General features: G+C 45.2%; 1 protein-coding gene across 1 annotated transcript in view; it reads left to right on the top strand.

Moving 5' to 3' along the window:
* NWD1 (NACHT and WD repeat domain containing 1) overlaps positions 1-25,220 on the top strand; it is a gene marked incomplete at both ends in the record, with an annotated part of 63,671 nt that overhangs the window by 19,770 nt on the left and 18,681 nt on the right. Inside the window, 8 exon segments of the mRNA XM_082836534.1 lie at positions 3,397-3,604; positions 5,666-5,821; positions 7,738-7,859; positions 8,928-9,082; positions 14,109-14,306; positions 17,054-17,176; positions 24,604-24,680; positions 24,684-24,812. Coding sequence (XP_082692660.1) covers positions 3,397-3,604; positions 5,666-5,821; positions 7,738-7,859; positions 8,928-9,082; positions 14,109-14,306; positions 17,054-17,176; positions 24,604-24,680; positions 24,684-24,812 — 1,168 coding nt within the window.

Here is a 25,220-nt window from a genome sequence, read left to right as displayed (position 1 = left end):
CTCCTTCCCCAGAGAGGCAAGAATGAGACTTTTTTTTTAATAAACCGCTATTTGGAAATAATTTTACATTTACAGAGGAGATAAAAAGGTTGAACAGAGTTCCCATAGATCCTGCCCCTTATTTCCCCTCGTGTTAACATCCAGCATAACCACAGCATTGCTGTCACAGCCAGGACATTAGCATTGATACATGACCGCAATCTCAAGTCCAGACTTGATTTAGATTTCACCAATTTTTCCACCAATATCATTTTTTCTGGTCCTGGAGCCAATTCAGTATTCCTCATTGCATTTAGCAGAGTGAGATTATTTAATTGAGGTAAAATTCACATACTGTAAAGTTAAAATTTTAACGTGTTACAATTCAGTGACATTAGTACATTCACAGTGTGGTGCAACCGTCACCTCTATCTAGTTCCAGAACGTTTCCATCATTACTGAAAGGAGACCCTGTCCCTGTTAGCTGTCATTCCCCATCCCTCCTCCCTCAGCCCTTGGCAACCACGAATGGATCTGCCTTTACAGATCCTGATCTGGATATTTCATATAAATGAGATCATACAATATGTGGTCTTTTGTGGCTAGTTTCTTCCACTCAGAATATCTTCAAGGTTTATCTGTATTGTAGTGTGTAGCAGCATTTTGCTCCTTTTTATGGTCAAATAATATTCCATTGTATGGATACACCCCTGTCTTAGTCCATGTGGGCTGCTATAACAAAAATACAATAAGACTGGGTGGCTTTATAAACAATCTATTTCTCACAGTTTTGGAGGCTGGGAAGTCTAAGATTAAGGCACCGGCAGATTTGGTGTCTGGTGAGAGCCTGCTTCCTGGTTCACAGACCATCATTTTTCACTGAAACTTCATATGACAGAATGGACAAGGGGTCCATTGGACAAGCTCTCTGGGGTCTCTTTTATAAGGGCACTAATCTCATTCGTGGGGGCTCCACCCTCATGACCTAATCACCTCCCAAAGACCCCACCTCCTAATACCATCACCTTGGGGATTAAGACTTCAACATATGAATTTGGGGGAGACACACATATTCAGTCCATAGCAACCACATTTTTCTATCTTTTCATCTGTTGATGGACATTTGGATTATTTCCACCTTTTGGCAATTGTGACTACTGCTGCTGTGAACATTCTTGTACAAGTTTTGGTAGGAACGCCCATCTGAAATGAGATTTTAAAATCATGAATGAGACTGAATTTCTTCTGTCCTGATTAAACCCTTCCAGTGACTTCCCAATGCTTTTAGAAAAGTATCCAAACTCCTTACCAAGGCCTGTTGGATCTGGCTGCCTCCCATCCCTGGCCCCAGATTTTCCCACACTGGCTCCTTCCCTCCTGCACAATCCCAGCTCTTGTGACACCTTCTCAGAGGGACCCACCTGCTCCAAGAAGCATCTCTCCCCTACCACTCACCTTGTCACTCTCCTTCATGTGATTTGGCTTATCTTCTTCCTAGCAATTGGTGTTACCCAAACTCTTTGTGTTTTTTTTTTTTTCTGTTATTTTCTATGTGGCTGTCTGCACTAGAAGATAAGCTTCATGGACATCTAGCCCTCTGTCCTCCAGAGGACAGCACAGAGATGACACTCCGTGAATAGTGGTTAAGGAAACATGCCAGTACTTTACTGATGTCAGTGGCCTTCCAGGTTGCAGCTGTCTGCTTCCCTGAGAATGAATGGACTCGCCTGGCCCCTGCCCAGAGGGCCCTGTACAGTGATGTGATGCCAGAGAAGTATGGAACTGCGCTTCCCTGGGATATCCATGTCGAAAGCCTGCTGGGATGTCCCATTTTTAGCTGGTGGATAAGCCATTGTGCCTGAAACCACAAAGAGAAGACCCAAGCCTGGTTTGTATCGAGAGTGTATTGAAGAGTGAGAAAGAACATTCTATTCTTTTTTTTCTTTTGGCCGCACCGCAAGGCATGGAGGATCTTAGTTCCCTGACCAGGGATCGAACCTGTGCTCCCTGCATTGGAAGCACGGGGTCTTAACCACTGGACCACCAGGGAAGTCCCAGAAGATTCTATTCTGATGGAGGAAATTTTTGAGGAAACACAGGCCCACACCATGGTGCTACCAAGTAAACCCCAGTGGTGTGGCTACCAGGAATTTTGGTTTGGAAAGACCCGTTAAGAGGAGAAAAGCAGGTTAGGGAGAAGGCCTGTCTACCCCAATGGAGAAAGTGTGGAGAACACCACCAGTGACATACCTGTGGTTGTCAAAGATGAGATGGTCTCAGTGGAAGAGATCTCAGAGAATACTGATGTTAATCGCCACCTCGTTGGACAGCAGAGAATTCCAAGTGAGCAGGGATTCTATATGTGTAAAGAATATGGTTAAGTGTTTTGATCAAAATGAAGACTTTGATCAATATCAAGGAATTTAAAAAAAAAACACAACTCTCGGCCTTAGCGCCATCTTCTGAGAAACCTCTGCGCCATGAGAGCAAAGTGGAGGAAGCAAATGCTCAGGCTGAAGCGCAAAAGAAGAAAGGTGAAGCAGAGGTCCAAGTAAACTTGTACACCCATGGAAGCCACAGGAGCAGGAACAAGGGAAGCCAGAGGACGGGGACGCTGGTACAAATCGTTGGACTGCTTGCCTACTGTCTAGAACTTGTCTCAGTGGATCCGGAACATCTATGGCCATTCTGATCACCTCAACCACCTTTGAGAGACCCACCTTGCTTGTATCAAAATGGTCCCTTCCTTTGCCCTGGACCTGTGACATTCTGGACTAGTTCTGTTCTCAGTTGTGGCTGAATGTGTACAATAAATCATCTCTTTTGCTGTCTTAGCTATAGAAAACACACACACACACACACACACACACACACACACACACACACACAAGGTGTTTGTACTCCCTGTAAGCAGAAGCCAGCCTCCCTCTCTCACCTGCTCTGAAATGAACTCTGATTGTTCTCCAACCCTGAGGAGATTTGTCGGCAAGTCCCATAGTTTTCCCAGGCAAATGCTCACAGGTATTACGAAGTCCATTCCAGTTCAACGCTTATCCTGTTTAAAGCCACTTCCTTTTTAAGGCAAGGACACATGGGGGGGGTTTCTGCATTATTTTCCTAAGTTACCTCCTCTCTCCCTCCCTGTGCTGCCTGACTCCTCTGAGGTCAGGAAGGGGATGGTTCAGGGTTCTGTAGGTGAGTGAGAAAAGGAAAGATCAGGAAATGTCTTACTTGATGGGTACAGCTGTAACCAGGTGTTGGTACCGGCTGGCCGTGGGCACCGTCCAAATAATGATCCCCATGGTGAACACTTTGGTGATGGGCAGGATGCCATAGAGCTGTCCCTTCCTCGGCTTCTGAGTCCTCCAAGTGCAGAAGACACAGGTGTGTTCCAATGCCTGTCCTTTCTCCCTGCAGGCATGGGCTCTCGGAGGCAGAGATGAAGGATGTCCTGTCCTTGGATGACGAGGTCCTGCAGGCCGTGTACCAAGACTGGACCCCGCCCAGCAAAGAGCTGCTGCGTTTCCCACCCCTGCTGTGGGTGAAGCTTCGTCGAGATCTGGGTAACTGCTTGGCCAGGCGGCCCGTGGATGGCTTCATACTCCTGGCCATCGCCCACAGACAGATCGAGCGGGTTGGTGACACTGTCTAGGTGGGACCCCGAGAGCGAGGACTCACTGACCAGGCTCCTCCTTGTTCCAGATCCTTCTTCACTCCCCATTCCCAGGAAACCAAGTCCACATAGTGCAGCATTTACCACCAGCTCTAACACAACTAACTGGTTTTTTATTTTTATCATCATCATCATTCTTCTTCTTAATTTTGGCCAAGCCCCGCGGCTTGTGGGATCTTAGTTCCCTGACCAGGGATCAAACCGGGCCCTTGGCAGTGACAGCACAGAGTCCTAACCACTGGATTGCCAGGGAATTCCCACAACTAACTTCTTTTTTAAATTGAGAAGAAATTCACATAACATAACATTCATCATTTGAAAGTGAACAATTCAGTGACATTTAGCATAGTCACATGTTGTGCAACCATCACCTCTATCTACTTCCAGAACATTCCTACCACCCTAAAAGGAAACCCCGTCCCCATGAGCAGTCACTCCCCCTTCCACCTCCCCCAGCCCCTGGCAACCACGAATCCTCTTTCTGTCTCTATGGATTTGCCTGTTCTGGAAATTTCGTATGGATGGAATCACACACATTGTGGTCTTTTGTGTCTGGCTTATCTCACTCAGCATAATATTTTCATGGTTTATCCACGTTATAGCATGTGCCAGTGCTTCATTATTTTTATGGCTGAAAATATTCCCTTGTAGGGATGGACCACATTTTATTTATCCACTCATTCGTTGATGGCCACATGGTTGTTTCTACCTTTGGGTGATTGTGACTAGTGCTGCTGTGAACATGCATGTACAAGTTTTTGTCTGAAAACCTGTTTTTCCATTCTTTGGGGTATGTAACCAGGAGTGAAATTGCTGGGTCATACAGTAACTTACTTTATGTTTAACTTATTGAGGAACCCAAATGTTCCTTTTTTTATTATTATTGTTTTATTTTTTTGGTGGACATTTGGGTTTCCACCTTTAAAATATATATATATTTATTTATTTTTGGCTGCATTGGGTCTTCTTGCTGCGTGAGGGCTTTCTCTAGTTGTAGCGAGCGGGGGGGGCTACTCTTCATTGCGGTGCGTGGGCTTCTCATTGCCGTGGCTTCTGTTGTTGCGGAGCACAGGCTGTAGGCACATGGGCTTCAGTAGTTGTGGTGCACGGGCTCAGTAGTTGTGGCACACGGGCTTAATTGCTCCACGGCATGCTCCTGGTCCGGGATCTTCCCGGACCAGGGCTCGAACCCGTGTCCCCTGCATTGGCAGGCAGATTCTTAACCACCGTGCCACCAGGGAAGTCCCTGTTCCTTTTTTTTTTTTTTTTTTTAATTTATTTATTTATTTATTTTTTGCGGTACGCGGGCCTCTCACTGCTGTGGCCTCTCCCGTTGCGGAGCACACCGGACGCGCAGGCTTAGCGGCCATGGCTCACGGGCCCAGCCGCTCCGCAGCATGTGGGATCCTCCCGGACCGGGGCACGAACCCGTGTCCCCTGCGTCGGCAGGCGGACTCTCAACCACTACGCCACCAGGGAAGCCCCCTGTTCCTTTTATAAAATTGAAGTATAGCTAATTTACAATTTTGTGTTAGTTTCAAGTATACAGCAAAGTGATTCAGTTATATATATATACTGCCATATATATATATATATATATATATATATATATATATATACTGTTATATATATATACTGCTGTGGCCTCTCCCGTTGCGGAGCACAGGCTCCGGACGTGCAGGCTCAGTGGCCATGACTCATGGGCCCAGCCGCTCCGCGGCATGTGGGATCTTCCTGGACCGGGGCACGAACATGCGTCCCCTGCACCGGCAGGTGGACTGCTAACCACTGCGCCACCAGGGAAGCCCCAAGTGTTCCTTTTTAAAGTAAATTTCTTTAAGGAATAAAAGTAAGATGGGCCGACTGAGAGATAAAGAATAGGTAACAAATAGTGGTCAGCTAAGCCAGCCAGCATCTGGAAGGTGGTTTAGGGTGGACTGGCATTGGGGAACCGCCTCCTAGAAGGCCAGTGACCACCTCTGAGCTCGCCCAGTGTCCCCTCTCTGCAGACAGCTGGCCGAGGTGGTCCGAGAGCGCTTCCTGTCATGGCCCGAGAAAGCCAAGGGTCACGGAGTCTTGGCCGACTTATTCTCAGGGATCTGGAGCCGGGGAACCAAGAAACTCATCACACTGCCACTTGTGGGGAAACCCCTGAACCTGGACCACAAGGTGAGGTGCCCAGGGCCCCCTGTTCCCCACTTGGAGCCTCCAAGCTGTTGCACCTGCAAGGCAGGGACCACATGCCTCCCTCTGTCCATCATTTCCACCCCAAACTCCCTCCTGACCACCTTCTCTTCTCTACCCATGGAGGGTTAGATGTCACTTCCGCCGCTGAGCATTATTTGGAGGGTGGCGAGCAGCAGATGAGGACTATGCAACCCCCCTGCCCAACTTTCCAGAGGATAAAACAAAATCACAACTTTCAGAAGCATATCCCCAAAGCCATGGCATCCCAGAATTTTAATTCCCTACGCTTCGATTCCTCCTGAGACACACCAGTTTCCTCCCTGTTTTGTGTGTGTGTGTGTGTGTGTGTGTGTGTGTGTGTGTGTGTGTGTGTGTATGCGGGGAGGGGGGTGGGTTTTGACGTTTTCCTTTGTGAATTCCCTGGAACAATCCAATTTCCAGTTATTGGTACCCCCAAAGCATTGCTCATTTTAAAAATGACACATTTTGTTTTCCACTTAGGACAGTAGTGTGTGATTGTTGGAGAACACAGAGAGGATCAAACAGTAAAATAAAACTGTCCACAATTCCCCCTTTTGGGAAGATCTGCTCCTATACTCCCTCCCCTAGGTCACTCACTATTCACACATTTCTTCCCAGTCTTTCTTTTGTACCAGGGAGCTCTAAGACTTGGGGTCCTTAGCTTGCAAGTCACTACCTCTTCTTTTTTTTTTTTTTTTTTTTGTCTCTCAAACATCCTCAAGGCTCAGCTCAAATGCCTCTTCCTTCAGGAAATCTTCCGTGGTTTCCTTCCTTCTTGATTACTTGTTTTGTTTTGTTTTTTGGCTGTGCCTCGAGGCTTGTGGGATCTTCCCAGACCAGGGATCAAACCCACGTCCCCTGCAGTGGAAGCTCAGAGTCCTAACCACTGGACTGCCAGCGAAGTCCCTTGATTACTTGTCCTTTACTCCATGCTCTCTTCACTCTGAGGCAGAACTCAGACTTTTCAAAAGAAACTTTTAGTTTCAAAATCATTTTAGATTTCCAGACAAGTTGCCACGAGTATTCAGAGAGTTCCTGTGGACACTTCTTTTAAATTCCCCTGTTGTTAACATCTTGTGTAACTGTCGCACAGTGACTTCAACTAGGAAATACACTTTTAAGTAGTGGTTATAGTTTGATTTTTCTTTTTTCTTTGTCTCTCCTCCTGGACAGGGGAGGCCAGAGGCTGGGCCAGGTCTGATTCTTTCTCAGTGCTTCCCTTTCTCCTCTCCGGTACCTCACAGATCCTCTCCCGTGGACCCAGAACCCCTGCAGGCTCAACCACATCCTCTCTTTGGGATGTGGTTTGACGCCTTTCCTGGTCTCCTAGCCTCAGGATCTCCTGCTCCAGTCCGTCCTCCATGGTCAGATGCTTCTGACCATCCAATCTGATCATGCTTCTCCTCTAACACCTCCCATGGCTCCCCAGTGCCCTCTGTCTCCAGTCCAACCTCTTCAGTACCTTTGTGATCTACTCTCTACAACCTCCCTAGCCTCAGTCTCCGCCATGATCCCCCACTCTGTCTTATAATTCAGCCCTTCTCAAACTCTTGTCCTGCTCTCTCCCACCTCCCGGCCTTTGCATATGGCAGTCCCTCGCTATGAAATGCCAATGGTTCTGACACACTTCACCAGACAGACTTCTATTTATCCTGTGAGACCCAGTTTCAATGCCCCTTGGATCCTGAGCCCCAAGCCCCTCCTGTCCCAGCCCAGCCTGTGGGTGGAGGATGGTGTGGGCCATCTCTGTCTGGAATTGTGTCCCCACCCCCACGCCCTCCAGCATCACCTGGTGCCTTGCCTGGCCCATGTTTATGGAGTGAATGAATGAACTTGTGTCGCAGTGGCCTGGCTGCCAGCCCCCTCCTCCTCTGCAGGTGGCCCCTCAGCCCCTGTGGTTCTCAGACACGGTTGCAAACCTGCGGAAGCTGAAGGAGTTACCTTACCACCTGATCCACTCAGGCCGCATCGAGGAGCTGAAGCAGGAGGTGCTGGGGAAGGACCAGACCCATCTCGGAGGGGGCTGAGCAGGTCCCCAACCCTCTGCGGTGCTCCCGCCTTCCAGAGCCTGACAAGGGGGAAGGGGGGAGGGGGAAGTTCAAAATCCTTGGCTCCTTTAAGGCACTGGTTCTCATCAGGGGCGGTTCTGCGCCACCATCCCCTGCCCCCCCAGGGGACATTAGGTGATGTCTGGAGATATTTTGGTTGTCACGAATGGGGGAGGCATGCTGCCGGCATCTAGGGCTAGTTGATAGTACACAGGGCAAGAAACTGCCTTAGAATGAGAGAGACCCTGTCTATCTATCTGTCAATCTATCATCTACCATCTCTATCTCTATTTATCTACCATATATAGTTGTCTGTTTATCTATCTATCCTCTAACTATCTATCTGTCAATCACCTACCTATCCACATCTATCTATAATCTATCATATCTATCATCTCTTCCTCTCTCTATATATATATATATGTATATATATAAATATAAAATCTCATCTGTCATATCTATCTCTCTCTACCATCTGTATCTATCATCTTTATATCATCCATCTAAATGTATCCTAACTATCTATCTACTTACCTACCTATAATTTCTCTCTATCTACCACCTATATCTATCATCTTTATATCTATCCATCCATCCATCCATCTATCAATCTTTTATCTCTATCTCTATTTATCTACCATCTATGTCTGCCTATCTATCTATCGATCATCTACCTGTCCATCTCTCCATCCATCCATCCATTCATTCATCCGTCATATTCATTCCTATGATTCTCAACCAGGGGTGATTCTGCTTCCCAAGGGACACTTGTCAATGTTTATATTTTTGATTACTGTGACTGCAGAGGAGTTACTGGCATCTAGTGGATGGAAACCAGGGACACTGCTCTATACACCCTACATGACGGCCCCACCACAGAGTATGACCCGGCCCCAAATGTCAGCATGGCTGAGAGTAAGAGCCCTTGGGAGAAATGGGGAGGTGAGAACCCACCTCCCAGGATGAGCTGGAAGGAGACGCATGCTCCCCACAGCACCGCGTCTTCTCCCCACAGGCAGCATGAACTGGATTTCCTGCTGGGGCATCTCGGGGGGCATTGAGGGTCTGTTGGATGACTTTGACCTGTGCGCCCCTCACGTGGACTGTCCTGAGGTCAGGCTGGTCCGGAAAGCCCCCCAGCTGTGCCGCCCGGCAATGGAGCTCCGACGCATGGGTGAGTCGGGCTGAGCGGGCTGGGTCGGGGGGAGGGGTGGTCCACTTTGCACTGACTTCTAGAAACCCACTCTCCTCACCCAGCCGCCAGATGGATTTGCATTAGCTCATACGCCTTTCCTGTCTATAGCTGAGGGGTTTCTCCCAGCTCCAGCTTCTAGAACTTCGAGCTGAACCTGGGAGAGCTTAGGAGTGAAAACTACCAAGGCAGAGCCGATCCCCTCACCAGGACGGCCCAACATCTTAGTCTATTTTTTTTTAATTTTGATTTATTTTGATTTATTTTTTGGCTGTGCCGCGTGGCTTGTGGGATCTTAGCTGCCCGACCAGGGATCAAACCTGGGCCCTCGGCAGTAAGGGCGTGAAGTCCTAACCACTGGAATGCCAGGGAATTCCCCCAGCATCTTCCTCTGGAAAGGGCCACATAGGAGATATTTCAGGCAAAATCGAGGAAATTATGTTGACACTTAATATAACGAGAGGGCTTCCCTGGTGGCGCAGTGGTTGAGAGTTCGCCTGCCAATGCAGGGGACGCGGGTTCGTGCCCCGGTCCGGGAAGATCCCACATGCCGCGGAGCGGCTAGGCCCGTGAGCCATGGCCGCTGAGCCTGCGCGTCCGGAGCCTGTGCTCCGCAACGGGAGAGACCACAACAGTGAGAGGCCCGCGTACCACAAAAAAAAAAAAAATATATATATATATATATAACGAGAGATAAAACGTGTTCCCACAGATTTTTTTATTGATGAAATTCAAAATAGAATGATAAAATTGAGCATGACTTTTAAAAAATATTTCTTTGGTTGCACTGGGTCTTAGTTGCAGCACGCAGGCTCCTTAGTTGTGGCATGCATGCGGGATCTAGTTCCTTGACCAGGGATCAAACCTGGGCCCCCTTCATTGGGAGCGCAGAGTCTTAACCACTGCGCCACCAAGGAAGTCCTGAGCACAACATTTTTGTAAGTCAGTTCTACTCACGAGAAAGATGAGGGGAACTCTTGTTCAGGGGGATAACATTTTGCTCAGTTGGGGTTCAAAGTTGGTATTTCCTGTCATCCCACTAATTACAAACATCAATCCGAAAACATTAATGTATTTTACAAAAACCATTCTTAGCTCTCAGGACAAATCGTTCAGCTGGATTTGGTCCACACTCTGTCCTAGAACTTTAAGAATCTCTGAATTCTCCGTTGATACTCTGTCCAGGATGGTGTTTCGTTTGTTTGTGTTTTTAAAAATTGTGACAAAATACACATAACATAAAATTAACCATTTTAATTGTACAGTTCTGTGGCATTAAGTACATTCACACTCTTGTGCAGCCATCACCACCATCCATCTCCATGGATGCTCATCTTTTCAAACAGAAACTCTGTCCCCATTAAACACTCACTCCCCATCCCCTCCTCCCCCAGCCCCTGGCACCCACCCTTCTACTTCTGTCTCTATGAATTTGACCACTCCAGGCACCTCGTATAAGTGGAACCATGCAGTATTTGTCCTTTTTGTGTCTGGCTTATTTCACTTAACATAATGTCCTCAAGGTTCACCCATGTTGTAGCATGTGTTAGAATATCTTTCCTTTTTAAGGTTGAATAACATTCCATTGTGTGGAAGAACCGCATTTTGCTCATCCATTCACCCATCACTGGACACTTGGTTTGTCTTTACCTTTTGGCAATTGTGAATGATGCTGCTGTGAATATGGGTGTACAAATATCTTTTCGAGACCTTGCTTTCAATTCTTCTGGATATATACCCAGGTGTAGAATTGCTCAATCATCTGATAATTCTGTGTTTAATTTTTGAGGAACTGCCAGGCCATTTTCCACAGTGGCTGGACCGTTTCACATTCCCACCAACAGTGCATAAAAGTTCTAGTTTCTCTACATCTTCTCCAACACTTGTTATTTTCTGATTAAAAAAAGCCATCCTAATGAGTGTGAAGTGACCAGGATGGTTTTTTATCATACATTTCCAAGCTGGTTCTTTTTTTTTTTTTTTTTCGCCACACCATGTGGCTTGTGGTATCTTAGTTCCCCGACCAGGGATACCCGGGCCCCAGCAGTGAACCTTGGAGTCCTAACCACTGGACTGCCAGGGAATTCCCATCCCAGCTGGTTTTGATTTGAGGGCGTTTACAAGGGGTTTTATAAAGGTGCTTAATTCCTATATCCCTTCCGTGGCTTGCTCAGACCTGACAACTTTTGCTTGTCCGAGAAGCCTGTCTGGCCACCACTCACGCTGGACACCCCTGGCCACCACACCCCTGCATATTCGTCATTGCATGTTGTTTCCATCTATCTTAACTCTTAGTTATTATTTCTGCTGGCTTTCTTTTGCATCATCTGTCTGCCTCTGCTCCCTGCCAAATGTCCACCCCTACTACAGGGACCAGTCCAAGAGTATGGATTTTGAGTCCCATCATGCTGATTCAAATCTGGGCTCTGCTACTTACTGGCAGTGTGACCTTGCAAGCCCCTAACTACCCCCACCCCTCCCCCATCCTCACTCCCGCCTTGCAGCCTTCAGTTTTCCCATCTGCAAAATGGGGATGTTGGTCGACCCTCCCACCTAGGGCTGCTGGGAAAGTTTTGCTAGTCAATTCATGCTGAGCCTGTCCCCATGGCACCATCCGAGGATCCCGTTATGGTCATGTGACAGCACAAATGTTTTGACGTGAACGGCCTTGGAGAAGCCACTTCTGTCCTCTGCTTCCCTCATCAGCAAAATGTGGGATAGAACTAAAGTGTGTCTAGGGTCCCACCCAAGTGGGAGATACTGGTGCCCATGATCAGTTACACCTTTCTCCTACATTCACGCTCGCCAGCAGTTTTAAACCTCGAAGGGAGTGATTTCCCGGGAAAACAGCCTTGGGCTTACATGCCCAGTTTAAGGGAAGATTTAAAAGCCCAAATCACAGTATGTTCTTTGCAGTGTTTCCTGATTGACAACCTGTGGCTGCCCAGAACAAGGAGGGGGTGTAGGAATGAATGTCCCCACCAGATGGCGCGGCTGAGCAACCATGCGCTCTCACCACATTCCAGTACTGTATAGCCAGCTCCTGAAAGCCCGTTGGTATTCCCTATTTCTCCCATTGCCTCAGGCTCCAGGATGACTTGGCGTGGTGCCATTTCTGTCCCTGTTTTTATTTTGAAAGACTGATATTTTGTTCATCATGGATGAGGGGGCGGGCGCATCAGTTTTGATTTTTTTAAATATTGCATTAAAATAGTACTTATCTTGGTGGTTGAGTTTGTTGGCACCACTTTAACTTTTGTACCCGTGGTGAGTGGGGCACTTGCCCCTGATCCTGGTCCTGCCCCATCCCACCCACCAGCAAACCCAGGCACAGGGCATTGCCACCATTGCCCCAGGCTCCACAGTTAGGATGCTCCAACAACAGGGACAAAATGAACTGTCTACCTTCAATGTCCCTGGTCTTCACTTGGCATTGCAATCAAACGTTGGGGGTCAGATTCCTGCCTCTTACTGGCTGTGTGACCTTGAGTAAGTTGCTTAACTTCTTCATACCTCAATTTTCCCTGTTATACGCTTGGGCACTTGGGATGGTAATGATGATACCTCTGCGTGGTAGGCAGAAAAATCTGCCCCCCACCTCCCCACCCCCTGCCAAGATATAGTCACTTCTTAATCCCTGGAACCTATGACTATTACTTTATATGGCAAAAAAAAAAAAAAAAATGTGATTAAGGTTCTTGGGATGGAGAGTTTATCCTGGATTATCTAGGTGGGCCCAAAATTCAATCACAAGTGTCCTAATAAGAAGGAAGCAGAGGGAGATTTGAAACAGAAAAAGGGAAAATGTAGAGATGCACAGATGAGAAGGCCATGTGAAAACAGAGGCAGAAACTGGGATGACGCGCTTCTATACTGCTGGTGGGAATGTCAATTGCTGCAGCCACTGTGGAAAACAGCATGGAAGTTTCTCAAAAAAACTAAAAAATAGAACTACCATATGACCCAGTAATTCATTCCTGGGTAAAAAAAACAAAACAAAAACACTAATTCGAAAAGATACACGTGCCCCAATGTTCCTAGCAGCATTATTTACAATTGCCAAAATATGGAAGCACCTAAATGTCCATCAACAGATGAATGGATAAAGAAGATGTGGTATATGTATACAATGGAATACTACTCAGCCATAAAAAAGAACTAAAATTTTGCTATTTACAGCAACATGAATGGACTTGTAGGGTATTAGTCTAAATAAGTTAGAGAAATACAAATATTGTATGATATCAATTGTACGTGGAATCTAAAAAACTACAACATACTAGTGAATATAACAAAACAGAAGCAGACTCACAGATACAGAGTAAAAACTAGTAGTTACCAGTGGGGAGAGGGAATGGTAGAGGGGCAAAATAGGGGTGGGGGAATGGGAGGTACAAATTATTGGGTGTAAGATAGGCTTCAAGGATGTATTGTACAACATGGAAAATATAGTCAATACTTTGTAATAACTGTAAGTGGAGTGTAACCTTTTAAAATTGTATAAACAATTAAAAATTTAAAAAGAGATTACGGTGATGTGGTCACAAGCCAAGGAACGCCTGAAACCCCCGGAAGCTGGAAGAGGCAAGGAAGCATCCTCTCCCAGAGCCTCTGGAGGGAGCACAGCCCTGTCGACACCTTGATTTCGGACTTCTGGCCTCCAGAACTGTGAGAGAAGGAAGTTCTGTTGTCTGAAGCCCCCCAGGTTGTCTTGTTATAGCAGCCACAGGACACTAACCCACTCAGTAACTATGAAGTGCTGGAGAAGTGATCATTATTTCTCTAACAGACACTTGTTGGGTGCCTGACACTCAGAACATAGCAATAAACAAGACAGGCATCCTCCCTGCTATCTGGAAACCCAAGGTCTAGGGTAAGAGAGGGGGAAACCACCTGCTGCACTTGAAGTAGGGGCAAGTGTGTGTGGAGCACAGAAAAGGAGGCAGGAGGGGGGCTCCACCCAGGGAAGCAGGGCCCCTCCCCTTAACCAGCATCTCCTCTGTTGCAGAGAAAAGCATCCTGTGTACAGAACTCCTGGCCAGCCTCCATTTCTTCGCCACCTCACATCCAGCGCTGGTGGGACAGCTGTGGCAACAGGCGCAGAGCTGGTTCCGGATGTGCCCACACCCTGTGCTGGTGCCCCTCGGAGGATTCCTCCAGCCCCCGGGAGGACCCCTCCAGGCAACCCTCACCGGCTGTCACAAAGGTGCGTCTCCCAAGCGTAGCCAAAATCCCACCAGGCCCCTGCCTGCCTGGGGGCAGTGGACTGCAGGTGTTTTGGGCTGCTCTCTGGGTCTCCCCTCTGCCAGCTGGGAAGCCCCAAGGGTGCCATCAGGACCTGGCCCTGCGGTCTCATGCTGACTCGGCTCCCTCTGCCCCCCAGGGACTGTAGATTACTAGTGTAAATACTGCTAATGAGCCCAGAGCAAGGGCATGCCAACTGCCTCTGGGGTTTCATCTCTAAGAGTTCGGTGCCCGTCTTATAGATAGCTTCTGAGATTTACAACCTAATGCTAGTAAGTCTGGAAACTAGGAACTGGTGCCTGACTGGACCCTGAGAGCCTGGTGGAACTTGTAGGTTCTCCCTGGGACACCAGAATGTCAGAGGGACAAGAGGATTTAGTTCTCTCCATCCATTCTTCAACCATCCTTCCTTCCTTCCTTCCTTCCATCCAGCTGTCCATCTGTCTGTTCATCCCTCCACCCATCCCTCCATCCATTCATCCTTCCACCCTTCCTTCCATCTATCCATCTGTATGTCCTTCCATTCTTCCTCCCTCCTTTATTCCTTCCTTCCTTCCCATCCATCCATCCATTCATCCATTCACCCATCAGTTGTCCGTATTTCCAATAGTCACCCTTCCTTCCACCCTTCTATCCACACCACTTACCTTCCATTTCCCCCAGTTTGCCATCTTCTATCCCCTCGCTTTACCCCTTCACACACTCAGCCAACTCACCCACCCATCTATCAAATAATTCATCCAGTTACCCATCTAACACCCACACATTCACTCACCCACTCATCTAACCAGCCACCTATCTGTCCACTTATCCACCAGTTCACCTCCATTCATCCATCCCTTTATCTGCCCACCCATAATCTCTCACATTAATCACTGAATACAGTTAGCTTTGGTTCAAATGCCAGTTATTGTGACTCAGGCCATTTTTGTGCCACATAGCCTTGTAGGGAAAGCTACACTCCCAAGGCACAGAGCTTCCAAATCAGAAATTCTAAGAGATGCTAAGGACAATGCATGGAAGAACTGATTTAGGGACAGCTACTAGAATGCTGTGTTGAGAAGGATTCTGAGACTCAATCTGGTTTAATGGTATATTGGTTACAATACAAGTTCTGATGCTGTAACAAAGGCCAAAGTAGCAGTGGCTTAAATAAAACAGGAGTTATTTTCTCTCACACACAATAGTCCAGGCATAAGAAAAGATAATATGGTATCTCCAGGGGGTCAGGGACCCAAACTCTTTCAAATTTGTTGCTCTGCCATTTTCAATGTGAGGTTTCCATTTAATGGCCCAAAATAGCTGCTCCAGCTCTTACCATCACAATGGCATTCCAGCCAGTGGGAAGAGGGAAGGAGAAGTAGATGGCAGGCCCCTTCCCTTCAAAGGCATGGCCTTGAAGCAGAGCTTACCACTTCTGCTCCGGTCGCGCTGGTGAGAACTTGGCCATTTTCGACTGTAAGGGAGCGTGGGAAAAATGGTCTTTGAGTAACAACCACGTACTCACCTAAAACCTGTGGGCTGTGGGTTTTATTACTGAAGGAAGCATGATAGAATGGCTATTGGGGGCGCCAAATCACAGAGAGTGCGGTGATTGACTAGTGATGTCTGCCACAGCGTAGGCAGAGGAAGTCACAGCTCAAAGTGAATTTTTTCTTTTTCTCATCTCAGTAGGGAAATGTGCCACTTGTACGAGCTCTAGTCATGTTGAAGTTGAGAAAGTTCCTACGCACTCTGGGCTTCAGTTTCTTCATTTTTAAAATGAGAAGTTTGAGTTCACATTTCCAAGGTCACACAGTGAGTGAGTGATCCTCCCCCACAAAAAGGGAAAAAAAGAAAGAAAAAAAAATCTCATCTCTTCATGCCCTGTCCCGATGAGGTAGAAACACAATTCTGGATTCTCAGACCTGGACTGGCTCTGATTTCAGCACCTCCCCCATCACCTTAAAAATGAGGAAACTGAGGCACAGAGCAGGAAAAGGACTTAATCAGGGCATTCAGAAAGTCTGGTCTCCTGATATTCGGGCTGTTTTCTCCAGTGTAACTTGGTCCCTGTCTGTCTTCAGCGATGATCCAATCAAGATCCACCCAGCAGAGAGCCTTGGGCTGTGTTTGCTCAAACTATTGGCAAATATTTTTTTCTTTGGGGCACCAGCCCTTCTTTTCCCACACAGATCGAGCTCAAAGAGAAGTCGAAAGCAGGGTTCTCATCCTCAGCCAATTTAATTCCATTCCTGAGTCTTCTCCAACTGTGCACTCAACCATGCATCACTGACATTTGCGGCTGGATCCTTCTCTGGGGTGGGGCCATCGTGTGTACTGCAGGATGTTGAGCAACGTCCCTGCCTCCACCCATCAGATGCCGGTAGCATCCTGGTCCCCAGTTGTAACAACCAAAAACGTCTCCAGACATTTCCCAGTGTGCCCTGGGGGGCAGAATCGCCACTGGGTAGGAACCGCTGAACTAGAGACACTTATGACTGAGGAGTGGTTTAGTCCATTTTCCTACCTCAGATCAACATAAACATTTCAACCCAGAGTCTTCATCTGGCATCTGACAGCGCTGGTTTTGAAATCCTGGCTCTGCCACTTCTAGGTGTGTGACTCTGTCTGTGCCCCAGTTTCCTTACCTGTGAAGTGAGGGGCCCATTAGAGTACCTCATGGCTGAGCACTCAGACACATGAGCTCTTGTTTCTGTGTGGCTGCAGGCATCACTGCCATGGCATGGAGCCTGGAAGAGAAGCTGCTGGTGGTTGGCACCCAGGAGAGCATGGTAGCTGTGTGGGATATGGAAGAACAGCAGGTGATCCACATCCTACCTGGACACACAGGTGAGGCTCAGGAAGTGGGGTTTATGATCAGCTTCCTCCTAGAGTCCCACAGCAATCAGTCAGTCCCCTGGGGCCCCTTCACTACCAATTCATTTCTCTGTATTAAAACTCTGACCTTTGTTCCTGCATCAGCTAGCTATAGCCACATAACAAAACATCCCAAACAGGAATATAAATTGGTGCAGCCACTGTGGAGAATAGTATGGAGGTTCCTCAAAAAACTAAAAATAAAGTTTCCATATGATCCAGCAGTCCTACTCCTGGGCATATAACTGGACAAAACTATAATTTGAAAAGATACATGCACCCCTATGTTCATAGCAGCAGTATTGAAAATAGCCAAGACTTGGAAACAACCTACATGTTCATTGACAGATGAATGGACAAAGAAGATCTGAGATATAGATATATATATATATATATATATATATATATATATATATGTATGTATACACAATGGAATATTGCTCAGCCATAAAAAAGAATGACATGATGCCATTTGCACCTACATGGATGGCCCTAGAGATGATCATACTAAGTGAAGTAAGGCAGAAAGAGAAAGACAAATACCATATGATATCATTTATATGTGGAATATAAAATATGACACAAATGAACTTATCTACAAAACAGAAACAGACTCACAGACATAGAGAACAGACTTGTGGTTGCCAAGGGGTAGGGAGGCAGGGGAGGATTGGATGGGGAGTTTGGGACCAGCAGATGCAAACTGTTATATATGGGATGGATAAACAACAAGGTCCTATTGTATAGCACAGGGAACTATATTCAATATCCTGTAATAAACCATAATGGAAAAGAATATGAAAAAGAAAAAACAAAACCCACCCCAAACAGAGTAGCTTCAAACAATAGCTGTTTATTTAGCTCACCTCTGTGACTGGGCAATTCAGGCTGGGCTCAGCCAGGCAGCTCTTCTGGTCTCAGCCAGGCTTGCTCATGCATATGTAGTCAGTTATGGGGCATCTGGGAGCTGGCTGGTTCAGGACATTCTTAGCTGAGACAACTCAACTCTGTTCCACGTGATCTCTCATCCTCCAGCAGGTGAGCCTGGGCAGAGGCAGGGTTTCAAGAGGGCAAGCAGAAGTGTATAAGGTCTCTGAAGGCCTGGAACTGGCCTTGGAACTGGCACCCCTTCACATTCCATTGGCCAAAGGAAGTCCCAAGAACAATCCAGAATCAATGGGTAGGGAAATTTGCTTCATCTCTTGATGGGAGGAGCAAAGTCACACTGCACAAGGTATAGATCTTGGACGGTAAAGGACTGTGGTCATTTATGCATTTTGTCTACCACAGTCTCTCAGAGCCTAAGTAACGTTTTCATTTCTACAAAACCATCACAGCTATGGTTGATTCATTCCAACAATTATTGAGTGCTTACTGTGTACCAGGCCCTGATCTGAGGCTGAAGAGAGACAGATCGGGGCCGAAACTTGGGTAAGGAGAGTGAGGCACACCCCTTGGGTGTAAAATTTAGGAGCATCCCAAAGTTAAAAAAAAACTTGGTCATCATGATAATATTTCAATGCAATGTGTTTATTTTTTATTTATTTATTTTGTTTTGGCCGTGCCACACAGCATGCAGTATCTTAGTTCCCCAACCAGGGATCAAACCCATGTCCCCTTCAGCAGAAGCATGGAGTCTTAACCACTGGACCTCTGGGGAATTCCCGAATGCATTTATTTATTTATTTATTGGCTGCATTGGGTCTTAGTTGCAGCATGCGGGACCTTTCGTTTCGGCACACGGGCTCTTCCTTGCAGTGCATGGGCTTGTCTCTAGTTGTAGCGCACAGGCTCCAGAGCACGTGGGCTCATTAGTTGTGGCGCGCGAGCTTTAGTTGCCCTGCCGCATGTAGGATCTTAGTTCCCTGACCAGGGAACAGGCATCCCCTGCATTGCAGGACGGATTCTTAACCACTGCGGAATGTCCTGCAAATGTAATTTTTTAAAATGTTTTTAAAAATCAAAACATTAATGCAAAACAATCCACGATGAATAAATATCAACCTGTCTTAAAGACAGGATGAGTTATAGTGCTGTGTCAATCCACACTGGAGAGAGAGGCAAAAGGAAAACTCAGCAATTTGGTGCCTCCTTAAACTTTGCACCCGAGGTAAGTGCCTTACTTGCCTCACCCTGATCCCGGCCCTGAGTCAGATCCGTGTATTTGAGAAGGCAAGCCGGACAAAAATGTAGTTACAAATTGCAATCAGTGTAATGAGGAAAACAGGGCGTCATGAGCTACAATAACCAAAGTGACTGACTTAGGGCAGTTAGGGAAAGGATTTCTCTGAGCAGGGACACTCAGCCAAGATACAAAGGCTATGAATAAGTGTGCAAAGGGCAGGAGGGTAGAGCATCCCAGGTGTGGGAAACAACCAGTGCAAAGACCCTGAGAAGATGAGGTTGGAACATTGATAGAGTAGCAAGGAAGCTGTAAGGCTGGAGCTTAGGATATTGTATCAAATGAAAGAAGCCACTCACAAAAGACTACATTGTATGTGATTCTTTTATATGAAATGTCTGCAACAGGTAAATCTGGAGAGACAGAAAGCAGTTTAGTGGTTGTCAGGGGCTGGTGGAAGGGGGATGGAGAGAGACTGCTAACGGGGACGGGGTTTCCTTTTTGGGTGACAAAAATGTTCTGGAATCTGATAGAGGTGACGTTTGCACAACATCGTGAATGTACTAGTATCACTGATTATACAATTTAAGATGGTTTAAATGGTAAGGGGAGAAAAGGGAGGGAGCGACAGTTTTTGAGGTTATGAAAATACTCTAAACCTAGCCTGTGGTGATGGTTGCACAACTCTGGGAACGTTCATTTCCCAGAACAATGAATTATATTGTTGTACATGAATAGGTGAATTTTATGCTTGTGAATTATATCTCAATAAAGATGTTAAAATATTACATGATTGCAATCTCAGTATGTACATGGGTTTATCGTTTTTTTCTCAACATTTTGTTATAAACATTCTTTTGTCTTCATGGAATCTTTTTAAAAACAACTTTATTGAGGTATAATTTACATACCATACAATACACGTGTTTTAAACATATAGTCAATGATTTTGTAGTAAATGTATCAAATTGTGCCACCATTACCGTAATCCTGCTGTAGCGCTTTCCATCACCCCAAGGAGATCCCTCCTGCCCCCTTTGCAGTCCATCCCTCCTCCCACCCCCAGCCCCATGGTAACCACCAATATGCTTTCTGAGTCTACAGGTTTGTATTTTCTGGACCTTTCATATAAATGAAATTGTATAGCATATGGTCTTTGGCATGGGACTTCTTTCACTCCACGTAACATTGTCTGAGTTCATCTGTATTGTTACATGGATGGTTAGTTTTTCCTTTGCATTGCTGAGCCATATTCCATTGCATGGAACGAACAGAGGTTTTAATCCATTCATCACTTGAAGGACATTTACACTGTTCCCAGTTTGGGGCTGTTATGAATAATGCTGCTGTGATTCACTGAATCTTCATCTTTATAATGCTTAACTGCACCAAAAATATTTCATTTCTCTCGATAGATCGTGTTCCAGAATTTATTAAACTATTTTAAAAAATTTGGGGGCTATTTAGGCTATTTGTAGTTATCTGCTATTTGGATAACACTGGGATGAATCTGGGATTTTTTTGTTTGTTTTTAATTAATTAATTAATTTATTTTTGGCTGTGTTGGGTCTTCGTTTCTGTGCGAGGTCTTTCTCCAGTTGTGGTGAGCGGGGGCCACTCTTCATCACGATGCGCGGGCCTCTCACTGTCGCGGAGCACAGGCTCCAGACGCGCAGGCTCAGTAGTTGCGGCTCACGGGCTTAGTTGCTCCGCAGCACGTGGGATCTTCCCAGACCAGGGCTCGAACCCATGTCCCCTGCATTGGCAGGTAGATTCTTAACCACTGCGCCACCAGGGAAGCCCGAATCTGTTTTTACTCTTGCCAATATTTTTCCATTCTGTTGAATATTTCTAGTGAGTGGTATTCTTGAATTGAAAGGTATGAACATTCTTATGGGTTTTGAGAAGTGTTACCTTATTGCTTTCCAAACAGATTGTAACAGATTAAAACACTCTCCAACCCCAAAGCTCCCAGCATTACATGTTTTCATTTTACTCTTTTTGTCTGAGGGGTTGGAGCGGGGTGGATACTGACAGAGTATCTGTCAAATAAGATTCCCTCTATTTTATCATCATCAGGATAGCTATTTTCCTAGAGGTCTATTCAATCTCTGTATCTGTGTGTGAGAGCCATCTCTTCAAGACCTGAGCCCATTTACCAACGGTGACCTTGATTCGTTTTTTAAAGTCCTCAAACTCTTATTATTTGTAATCAGAAAAACTCAATAATCTATTTGCCGAAAAAAATGAAAATATTATAGACCTACATAATAGGGGAAGTGAAAGTTTCCGATCCTGTGACAGCAATGCTGGAGGTGGTTGGTACTGGCTTGTGAGAGCTGTCTGAAATTTTCAAGAATTTGGTGAGGTGATTGTCAGACACAACCATTCTTTTTTTTTTAATTTATTTTTTTATTGAAGTATAGTATATTTACAATGTTGTGTTAATTTCTGCTGTACAGCAAAGTAACTCAGTTATACACATATATACATTCTTTTTTTTTTTTTTTTTTTTTTTTGTGGTACACGGGCCTCTCACTGCTGTGGCCTCTCCCGTTGCGGAGCACAGGCTCCCGACACGCAGGCCCAGCGGCCATGGCTCACGGGCCCAGCCGCTCCGCAGCATGTGGGATCCTCCCGGACCAGGGCATGAACCCGTGTCCCCTGCATCGGCTGGTGGACTCTCAACCACTGCGCCACCAGGGAAACCCTATATACGTTCTTTTTTGTATTCTTTTCCATCATGGTTTATCCCAGTATATTGAATATAGTTCCCTGTGCTATACAGTAAGACCTTGTTGTTTATCCATTCTGTGTGTAAGTTTGCATCTACTAACCCCAAACTCCCAGTCCATCCCTCCCCCACTTCCCTCTCCCCCTTGGCAACCACAAGTCTGTTCTCTAAGTCCAACACAGTCATTCTTAAACATTAAATTATAGAAACATACAATTAAATAGATTATATTAAAACAAGGTAATAAATACCCAAAGCTCATCACTTTCTAAATGTTTTACCACACTCTACTCTTCTCTTCTTGGCTGTTATATCCATGTGATGGAAATGGTGTGTTACTGACCATCTCTTTACAACTGCATATATATATATATATATATATATATATATATATCTCCAATAACCAGGTTGCACAAGCTTATATGACTATATATAACCATGGTCTTTTTTTTTAGTTAACATCACATATTTTGCCTCTTTCCATATCATGTATACATCTCTAATTTACTTTAGCAGTGATATAGTATCCTATGTATGGGGATATATTATAAAGCATTACTATTTATAGAAATTTTGGTTGAAAAATACCACAATTGCAAGAAATAAAAATCACCCCTAATACTGCTGACATATGAATTCTAAAGTAAAATTCCCTTCCTTTACTCTCCCCTCACCCTTCAGTGGCCCCCGGGAAGTGATCAGTGCAGACAGTCTGTTATATGCCATTAACAATTTTTCTCTAGGCTTATGCAGGCATAGCTCTGTCCTTTGAGCTTTCGTCAAAAGTTACATCATGCTGTTTTATATACTGGGTTGCAGCTTGCTTTTGTTGCAGTAGGTTGTAACAATGTTTTGTGGTGATTGAGAGCCTGGGCTCCAAGCTGAGATCCTAACTCCATTACTTATTAACCATGTGGCTTTGGATAAGTTACTGTACTCAGCTGTGGCTCAGTTTCCCCATCTATACAATGGGATAACAATACTACCTCACGAGCTGTCATGAGATTAAAAGAGTTTAATGCATGTTAACCACTTACAACTATGTTTGGCACACAGAAAGCACTAAGTATTGGCTGTTGTAATAATAATTATTATTAGGTGTATGTATATATCCATTTTATTATTTTTAATGCCTGCCTAATATTCTTTACATGGATGTACCATATTACTTAACCAACTCCCTTTTCATTGACAGGTTGTTTTCAGTTTTCTTTTTTTTTTTTTTTTTTTTTTTTTTTGCGGTACGCGGGCCTCTCACTGTTGTGGCCTCTCCCGTTGCGGAGTACAGGCTCCGGATGCGCAGGCTCAGCGGCCATGGCTCACGGGCCCAGCCACTCCGCGGCATGTGGGATCTTCCCGGACCGGGGCACGAACCCGTGTCCCCTGCATCGGCAGGCGGACGCTCAACCACTGCGCCACCAGGGAAGCCCTCAGTTTTCTTTTTACACAGACAGTGTTGCATTTAAAGTCCTTCTCCATCTTCACACACTTATGCTATTATTTCTGTAAGACACATTCCTGGAAGTGGGATTTCTGAGTCAAATTATACGCACATTGTTCATTTTCCCCTCTTTTTCTTAGCTTTTTATTCTAAAAATAACTGTAGATGCAGAGAAAGTTGCTGAAATAGTACAGAGAATTCCTGTGTACCTTTTATCTACCTTTCCAGGCTAGCAATGTCTTACATAACTATAGTATATCATCAAAACCAAGATATTGCACATTTTAACTTTCAATAAATGTCACCAAATTACCCTTCTGCAAATTTATATCAACTTATACTCCCATCAGCATGGTATGAGATTAACTGATTTCTTGTACCTTTGCCAGCACTCCAGCAATTAATTCATAGTTTTTGCCAATACTATGGATAATAATGATATTGGTATTTCATGTTGCATTTTGTGACTACTAGTGAGATTGAACATCATTTTCAAATGTTTATTGTCCACTTGTACTATTTCTGTAAATCTTTTGTTATATGATTTGTCCAATTTGTAAGTTGTTTGCGTTTTTGTTGCTTATTGGTAAGAACTCTTTGTTTATTAAAGAGGGTCTCCATTTATCTGTTATATACTGCAAATATTTCCTCCTAATGTGTCATATGCCTTTCAAATTTATCCTCCTGAAATTTTACACTTTTATGTAATCCACTTTGTCAATTTTTCCCCTTTATGTCTTCCAAATTTTGTTCTCCTTAGAAAACTATCTCTCCAGGAGTATGAAATCTTCTCTTATAATTTTATTTTGGTTTACTTTTTGTTTATTAATTTTAAATACTTCCTGGATGATGATAACCTTTTATACATTTCAATGATCTCTATTTAATACAGATTCAACATTTGGGCAATTGATTTAATCCCAACCAGTTGTTACACTCAGTTTAGCTTTGCCACATTCCATTATTTGTAATTTGGAGATGTTCTAATCTATCCATCTTTCCTTTGGGAAACCAGGGAATTTCTAAGCCAGCAGAGGTTATGGTAGTTGGAAGGTCAAAATGTTCCCAGCTAATATACTATCCTCCACTCTGGCCTGCTGCAGGAGAGGTGAGGTGTTTGAAAGTGTTTGCCAAAGGATCGCTTGCCATCTCTACCTTGAAGGATCACACCCTGTGCTTGTGAAACTTACTCTCTGACCAGGAGAAATTCACCATTTGGGATGGAGGCTCAGAAGGTCCCACTGAACCTCAGATCTTGAGCCTTCATGTGGATGAAGCAAAGAAGGTTGTGCATTCAGCATCTAGCTCAAAGGTAACAAACACTTGCCCCATTTGCAAAGTAAACCTGAGACCAGAGCAGTCAAAGATGGCATATGGTGTTTACATAAGGAGGGCCTCCCTGATACGGGACAGGGGGACTGTAAACAGAGGTACACAACTACTTGAGAGGGTGCCATAAAGGGCTTCAACTATAATCCAACTTATAGTTGGATTAGATGATCTTGATAGATCTTTCTGATCCTAAGGGTTAAGACCTTTCACCATTTTTAATGCAGTCATTTTTTTAGTGCTATAAATTTCCCTCTGAGTACTGCTTTCCCTACATCCCATGAACTTTGGTATGTTATATTATCATTTACATTCAGTTCAAAATATTTTTAGCATTTCCCTTTTGATTTCTTCTTTGATCTATGGGCTATTTAGTAGTGTGATATTCATT

Source organism: Leucopleurus acutus (genome assembly GCF_964270905.1).
Source record: "Leucopleurus acutus genome assembly, chromosome: 3".
NCBI classification, from domain to species: Eukaryota; Metazoa; Chordata; class Mammalia; order Artiodactyla; family Delphinidae; genus Leucopleurus; species Leucopleurus acutus.
The sequence above is the reverse complement of the archived record's forward strand: the minus strand, read 5'-3'. Positions and strand labels throughout refer to the sequence as shown.